The sequence below is a fragment of the Copadichromis virginalis genome, linkage group LG5 (assembly GCF_057382275.1).
Source record: "Copadichromis virginalis isolate Kocher_CV1m ecotype Utaka linkage group LG5, C_Virginalis_male_GT1.1, whole genome shotgun sequence".
In the NCBI taxonomy this organism is placed as follows: Eukaryota; Metazoa; Chordata; class Actinopteri; order Cichliformes; family Cichlidae; genus Copadichromis; species Copadichromis virginalis.
Window position 1 is genome coordinate 30,654,798 of NC_140622.1, and position 7,935 is coordinate 30,662,732.

The 7,935-nt window shown below is 41.4% G+C and overlaps 1 protein-coding gene across 1 annotated transcript; it reads left to right on the forward strand.

The window, feature by feature from the left end:
- Positions 1-3,040: 3,040 nt before the first annotated feature.
- pdhb (pyruvate dehydrogenase E1 subunit beta) lies at positions 3,041-7,295 on the forward strand. Its single transcript, XM_085457291.1, has 11 exons — positions 3,041-3,126; positions 3,211-3,270; positions 4,190-4,297; positions 4,394-4,456; positions 4,558-4,593; positions 5,060-5,250; positions 5,337-5,431; positions 5,839-5,949; positions 6,033-6,124; positions 6,195-6,336; positions 6,556-7,295. Exons 1-11 carry the CDS (start codon positions 3,088-3,090, stop codon positions 6,699-6,701), a joined length of 1,083 nt encoding a protein of 360 aa, XP_085313417.1. The 5' UTR covers positions 3,041-3,087; the 3' UTR covers positions 6,702-7,295.
- Positions 7,296-7,935: the final 640 nt, after the last annotated feature.

The following is a 7,935-nucleotide window of genomic DNA, read 5'->3' on the forward strand; positions in this document are numbered from 1 at the left end:
GAGCGAGACAAGAAGAATAAAGAAGTCTTGGCAACAGGCATAGACCAACAGGCATCCATCCCTCCGTGACACTGACACAGCTACATCATCAACTGTTTTGTTATAGCTATGTTATAACTATTAACTCACCTTTTTAATTTAGCTTTTACTTAGCGTTTATTTATTTTATGCTTATTTATTCTATCCTGTTATTTTATTATTAATTTAGGCTTTACCTAATATTTATTGATTTTATTCTTATTCATTTTTTAATCTTCTTACTCTTTATATGTATATTTATATTGTATCCCGTTCTTATTTATTTTATCATTTTACCCTGTATATAGCCTATTGTGGCATATCTCCAGTGTTTCCTCGGAGGGGGCTCTCTGCACCGGGGCTGTGATCGACCGTGGCTGCTGGGTCTCTGGGGGTCCTCTCAGCCTGGCTGGGGGGCTCCTTTGCCTCCCTCCTGCTGTGTGCCCAGCCTGGAGGCTGCGGTCTGTGACCGGTAGTGATGGGTCGTTCGCGAACGAAATGGCTCTTAGAGCCGGGTCTTTGACGTGAACGACGCGAGCCGGCTCCTTATCGCGAGCCGTCACGTGGGTTTTTTTTTTTCTCCTTTCTCTCAGCCTCTCTCTCGCACTTTTTTTCTGCTTCACTCAGCAAGCGAGCCTTGTGCTTTACGCTGGGCAGAGGGGGGAGGGGCAGTAATTACACTCAGTAACACAGGAACAGAGCCAGAGGGGGAGAGAGAGAAAGAGAGCCAGGGACAACAACGTCACATTAAAAAGGTATAGTAATCATCCACAACTATTTTCGGTTGCAGATGATAAAGGATTCATTAAGTTTATTCATGCAGGCCCATATGACAGATAATGTGCATGTTTCTTTTTGTTTTCATATTTTAATTTATATTTAATTGTGTTGTGGTTTGCAGTGTTTTGTGTTGTTTCACTTTAAATTTGTAAAAGGAAAAAGCTGAAAATTTAAATAGTTAAAAGTTGAAATGTGAATAGTTGATTTTTGTATTATATGATTTATTTATTATATTTTATATGGAGTGAATAAATAAAAGTATATTTACAGTGGCCCCTAGAGACAAAGCACATACAAACTTCAAATCACGTACGAACTCTGAAGCATGTACAAACTCCAAAACACGTAAAAACTCCAAAACACGTAAAAAGACGTACGTAAAAACTCAGAAGCACATAAAAACTCAAAACACATACAAAAGACAACAGAAGTGCTCCAGGATGCTGGGGGCAGTGTTGAACTTTTGTTACCGAGTGGCTACACAAGCCAGCAAGTACCAACGACCGGATCTGGTGTGTGGTAATAACCGGTAAATGAACATTTTTTTTTAAATTATTTGAATATATATGAGTGCCTGTATTATAAATACACAAAGAATACACATATGCTTTCAATTGTGTAATTTAAGTGATCTAGTAGCTCTGCTTTGGAAGTTCAGTTCATGCTAGAAATGTGTCTTGGAGTTTGTACGTGTTTTGTCTCTAGGGACCACCGCATATATTTATATATAAACATATATATATATAAAACCACGTTTTTTTACGTTAGTAATTCCTTTTGTGCATAATTTTATAATATTGTTAATAATAAATTAATTAAAGCAACAAAACAACCTGAAGAGCCGGTTCGGAGCCGAAAGAGCCGGCTCTTTTTAGTGAGCCGAACCGAAAGAGCCGGATCTCTAAAAAGAGCCGGAAATCCCATCACTAGTGACCGGCTCCCGGTGCAGACGGCTCCCTTTTATAGTGTTTCCTCACTTGGCTCATGTGAACCCAGCCCAATTTTTACTCTTTAAGTGTGCGTGTGCGTGTGTGTGTGGGTGGGGGGGGGGGAGAGATATGTGTGTATTCACATCATTTATGTTAATGAGAGTGTGGGGAGTGAGTTGGAGGGTGGGGTGGGCTGCTTTTAACTATGTAAAGCACTTTGTGCTACATTTTTTGTATGAAAAGTGCTTTATAAATAAAGATTGATTGATTGATTGATTGATTGATTGATTGATTGATTGAACTCTATTTTGTGGTCTCAGGTGTAACAGTGTTAATTGCATCTTTTATATTTATGGTCACTTTTAATTTAATTCACATCGTGACACAATGTTCAAGGTGAAATGAACTCAAGGTTGGATTATTTTAATGTTTGAATTAAAAGTTGTTTAAAGCATCTTCCTCCTACCTTTATTTGTATATCCCAGGTTTGGCCACACCTCTTCTATATATGAAGCTAAAAAGACTTGTGCAAAGCATACACCTTTGCATCTCTTAGTTATAGCCTCCTGTCTCCTCTCAGCACAGAAATTAGCACTGAGACTGATTTTGATGTTTGAGGACCGGCAACATCAAATAAATATGCACGTATATATGACTTCTATTTGCTATTACGTGATATGTGTGTGACAAATAAACGGATCTTGAATCTTAAAACAAGCACTAATTTGATAAATACCAGTAAAGTTAACCTTCAATATATAATCATATATGTCATACATAATCGTACAATCATACATAATGTGTGTGTGTGTTATAAATGTTCAACTCATGTTTTCACTCATTTTCTATGATGATATCTGGTAAACTGACAGTACCATTAGAGCTTGATCAGAATGAGGATTGGAAACATATTTCTTAATGGATATGAAAAATTAATGAAAAATTCTATTGTGGCATACTAGAAAAATACCCCCCCCCCCCCCCCCCCCCCCACACACACACACACACACACACACAAAGTGCCATTTTCCATTGCCAACTTGAATATGTGTTGCATATGAAATAATGTCAAAGTGCACAGATTAAATAAAAAAAATGAATGAAAAAGTAGTGAGTCACACTATTTATGTATTTATTTATCTATGTATGTTTTGCCGTATTGGTCTTCCATATAGACGCCTGCGCGGCTCCGTGTCCTTGGATATTTCTACCCCCATTTTCTACTCTCCCGCCTCCTTATTTGTTTGACCACTGTGATTGGCTGTTCGAAATGACACACTATGAGGTGCCGTCTTGATTGGTTAAGATCCACCAGCTTCCACTATTACGTCACTCCAGTTCGACAGAGGACAGGTTCAAGATGGCAGCGTCCCTGAGGTGCTTTCTCCGCTCCGGAAAGGTATGGATTAAATCGATGTTTTTGAAGCACTGTTTGGTCTTTCTGGGAGTGTAATGTTCGTGCGTCCTTTCTTTTCTCCTGCAGAATACCGTGTCAGCTCTGCAGCGGCGGGAATTTCACAGGAGCGTTCCGGCCGCAGTACAGGTCAGTGTTAGCAACTAGCAGGCTAGCTGTTTCTACAGCGAATGATGTCGGTATGTGTAGTTTTAATTGCACAGACAACAATAACAGGCTGAAAACTGGGTGGAGACTTGTTTTAGTCAGTAGCTGCCTGTTTTAAATACGTGTGTTAAGGGTTTAGGGGTCGTGCTGTTGTGCGGTCACTGAGCAGAGGGATGCGGGTTTACATCACATCAGCCCTCATCGCGCTGACAGCTGTCTCACATTAACATAAGTCACTGTCAGAAGTTTAAGGGGAAAACTATTGAAACAAAGCTTAAGCTCTGAAACAGTGCAGGCAACAAAATGCACACTTAAGTAGAACCGCAAGAAAAATCCTGAAATTTGAGGTATTTTAAACTGCAAAACGAGAAGTGCTGCTGAAATGCTCATGTCAGTGTCTTTAAATATTGTAGCTGTATCTGGGCTTGCTCGTGTATCAGGTCTGTCTTTCAAGCAGTTCCTTCATAATTGGCGGGAGGTCCAAGGGATCGCTCAGGGAGTTTGTGTTCGCTCAGACACATGACAAATTAGAGGGACCATTGGCTGTAACATTGACATCAGACTGTGCACTCTAGGGCAGAGTAACGGACAAGTTTAAGGTCAGAGCTGTGATTTTAAGTGGTCATTAAATCAGTGACAAAATTAAGCAGATTTAAACAATTTCTACTTGTGTTGGATACAAATAACTACCAAGAGTGACTTTCAGCTTTTGGGTTCTGAACTAAAGCCTCCAGTCTTCTGATTGCCACTTGAGACTTAAGTCTCCTGAATGTTTACAGCCTGATGTGAAACAGGTTTTGGATGGAGAATTGCTATTGTGGCGTCCATTAGTTACATTTTAACTTCAGTTTGTGGAAAGCAGTGTTCTGACCTGTACTGATGGTTTTGTTGCCACTGTTAGATGACAGTCCGTGATGCCCTGAACCAGGCAATGGATGAGGAGTTGGAGAGGGACGAGCGAGTGTTCCTGCTGGGTGAGGAAGTCGCCCAGTATGACGGTGCCTACAAGGTAAGTTTAAAGCTTAGACTGCAAGTGAAGTTCCTGGAGGCAGTTTGTGTTCTGTCCCAATGAGGGCAGTCAGACTAATGGTGGTTACTGGTGCAGGTGAGCAGAGGACTGTGGAAGAAGTATGGAGACAAACGAATTATTGACACTCCAATCTCAGAGGTGAGATACAAACTGCCTGCCCAACAGATGTTTTCCACAAATCTAAGTATCCCCACTGGTGGTGTTGGACTCATTTTAGCAACTTTTTGTTTTTGGTGCAGATGGGGTTTACTGGTATTGCAGTTGGAGCTGCTATGGTAAGTCTGACATGTTCCTGATGGGATATACTAAACACTGACTTTTGTAACATTTTCACTTGCGTTTGTTTAAAACGTCATTCTAAACACTGAATAATAACTTTTAGTCAAGAATTACCTGAGATAATGGGCGTAAGTTCAACATCTTCATAATTACACTTGAATTCTAAGCAGTAATTCAGTTCTGTGCACACTTCGCTCTCTACAGACCTGAATTATGGCTCCATTGCCCCCCCAAATTAGCTTTACACCTCAATAAAGCAGTACACAGTCAACTCCCAAGCCACCTTGACTTGTATAATAAAGCACTTTTCCTACCTTGAAGCCATAAATGCCAAAATAAGAGTTCCTTTAGACTAGAATGCTTCAAAGTACAGATTATGAAAGCTCTTCAGATTCACAAACTACCTGATACTTAAAACTTGCAAGTGACAAATTCCCTAACAAGATCAATGTCCTCTTGCAGGCTGGTCTGAGGCCCATCTGTGAATTCATGACCTTTAACTTCTCCATGCAAGCCATTGACCAGATCATAAATTCTGCAGCAAAGACCTACTACATGTCAGCTGGGCTACAGTCAGTCCCAATTGTTTTCAGAGGCCCTAATGGAGCATCAGCAGGTGTCGCTGCACAGCATTCACAGTGCTTTGCTGCATGGTGCGTTCAAGACGTCACTTTACTGTTTGCAGTAACTCTAGCTGATGTTTGGCAGCTCTGACATCAGTGTTGTCATTTGTCTCCAGGTATGGTCACTGTCCAGGACTGAAGGTTGTAAGTCCATGGAACTCAGAAGATGCTAAAGGCCTCTTGAAATCAGCCATCAGAGATGAAAATCCTGGTGAGATGCCACACTGAAACGCTTAAAACTTGGACAGTCACCCTGCATATCAATGTTCAGGCACTGCTAGCTCAGTTGATTACAAAGTTTTTAATTAAACAAGCCAGCTGGTCCCTATTTGTCTCAGCCAAAAGTCAAACAGTAACTCAAGCATTGTTGGACTGCAACGGACTAGTCCTTGTTCTGCTCTGGAGGGTAACTTTAACGCAACAAACACTTCTCCCAGCTACCAATCAAGGCACTTGTCCCTCATTCACAGGATGAGGTGCTACCAGGAGAAGCAGAAATTATTCCCCTAATAGTTTGAAAGTATTAAAATGGCATAAACATCAGCTGAAAATGCAGCTTGAGTGAGTTTGTAGCAGCCTGGCTGTTCAAACAGACATGTGAACTGAATCTGTCTGCAGTGGTGGTCCTGGAGAACGAGCTGCTGTATGGCGTTCCCTTTGAGATGTCAGAGGAAGCGCAGTCCAAAGACTTCACCATTCCCATTGGAAAAGCAAAGATTGAGAGACAAGGTGAGTGACAGAACACCAGGATCTGGATCCCAAGTTTTTAACACTGAGGCTTCAAAAGTCATTTCTGAACATGTCCTTTTCAGGCAATAGCATCACCCTCGTTGCTCACTCTCGGTATGTTGGTCACTGCCTGGATGCCGCAGCTGTCCTTGCCAAAGAGGGAATAGAGTGTGAGGTAATGCAACACCTATTGACTGGCTGAGCTAGACTGCTCAGAAGCGTCTTAACCATTTCTTGTCTGTCAGGTGATCAACCTTCGGACCATCCGACCCATGGATGTGGAGTCTATTGAGACCAGTGTGATGAAGACCAATCACCTGGTGACTGTTGAGGGTGGCTGGCCTCAGTTTGGGGTTGGAGCAGAGATCTGTGCCAGGATCATGGAAGGTAATCTAAGCTCAAACTAATTAAAAAAAATAAAATTTGCACGCATAACTGGTTCCCTTAAACTCTTAGATCTGGATCTTCAGGAGCCAAAGCATAGATGACACATATTGGGATTGACACTGTAATGATTGCTCGTGTATTTACTAATAGCTGTTCAGTCTGAAGTCACAACCTCTAATTATTTCAGGCCTCGAGACTAACATGCCTTTAATTTCTCAGGTCCTGCCTTCAACTACCTGGATTCTCCTGTTACCAGAGTAACTGGCGTGGACATCCCCATGCCATACGCTAAAATCTTGGAGGACCACAGTCTGCCGCAAGTCAAAGACATCATTTTCTCTGTGAAAAAGACCCTCAACATCTGAGACCCTCATCCACCGGAGTTCTTGTTTACAGATGGTGGCAAAATATCTAATGTGTAAATACCGCCAAGCGCTCCAGATGTTGAACAATGCACACAGCTGTGTAGCTCAGAGCAGTGGACACTGTTTCAGTCATCCCAGCACCTATGTGTTAACTCTGTTACTAACTTGACTTAACTGTCTGTGGCTCTGGCTGCTCTCTTGCACTTTTCCCAATTTTAAAAAGAGAAGAGGAAAAAATGTATCGTACAATCTGTTGGCTGTAATTTATTGTCAAATTAAATTTTTGACTCTTCCCAAAGTTTACCAATTAGTCTGGACTCTAAAGTATCTGTTAACTGTTCTCGGCTATTTGCTTTCAATTAACCTTCTCAAGAGGTTTTTCAGATTTGGATAATCATTTTTATTTTTCCACTCTTTATTCATCTGAACTGGGACGAAAGTCATCCTGCTGCTGCCTTTAAAACGCACACTTCACTTAACTCAGACTTGGGGTTTGTCTTTAAAAATGGGGAAAATGGCACCGCTGTGAGCTGGAAACATTTAATGTAGCGGCTCATTTCTGTTGACTGTTGCAGAAATAAACTTTGATCCTCAGTTTTGTTTGATTTACTACATCTACACCATCCTGCCCACAGTTGAATTGTTTGACCAGATTTGCACTAAAGACCTCATCTTGAGAGAAACCCATGGAAACTGAAGTTTCTGAAGACACTAGACTAATCTGAACTAAAAGATTGAAATATGCTGGCTGAGAAACTGCAGGTGGACTGCTACTGTGACAGATTAAAATTGTTGGAAAGAGGTCTGAGTGATGGGAAAAGACTTGAAGAAAACTCTTCCCAACCCAGAATGTGAGCTGTTTTATCCAGAGGATAAAACAGCTCACATGAAAACTGAAACATTTGGATTTCCAGAGTAATAATTTGTTGCAGACGCCTGGACCAAACTCCATAAAGGTCTAACTTCAGATTTTATTAACCCCGTGAGGCCTGAAGTGACGTGCTCTAACATTCACACATCAGGGGGAGCTTAGAGTTCAGTATCTTGCCCAAAGACACGTTGGCATGCAGACAGCAGCCGCCGGGGATCACACCACTGACCTTCCAATGAGCACATGATCTGTCTCCTAAGGAAGCGCCACCTTGGGCTCAGAGTCATGACTGGGACCTTACAAGGTTAATGAAGTGCAGTTACTCATTGTATTATGACAACAAAGTGTGTTGTTAGTTTAAAT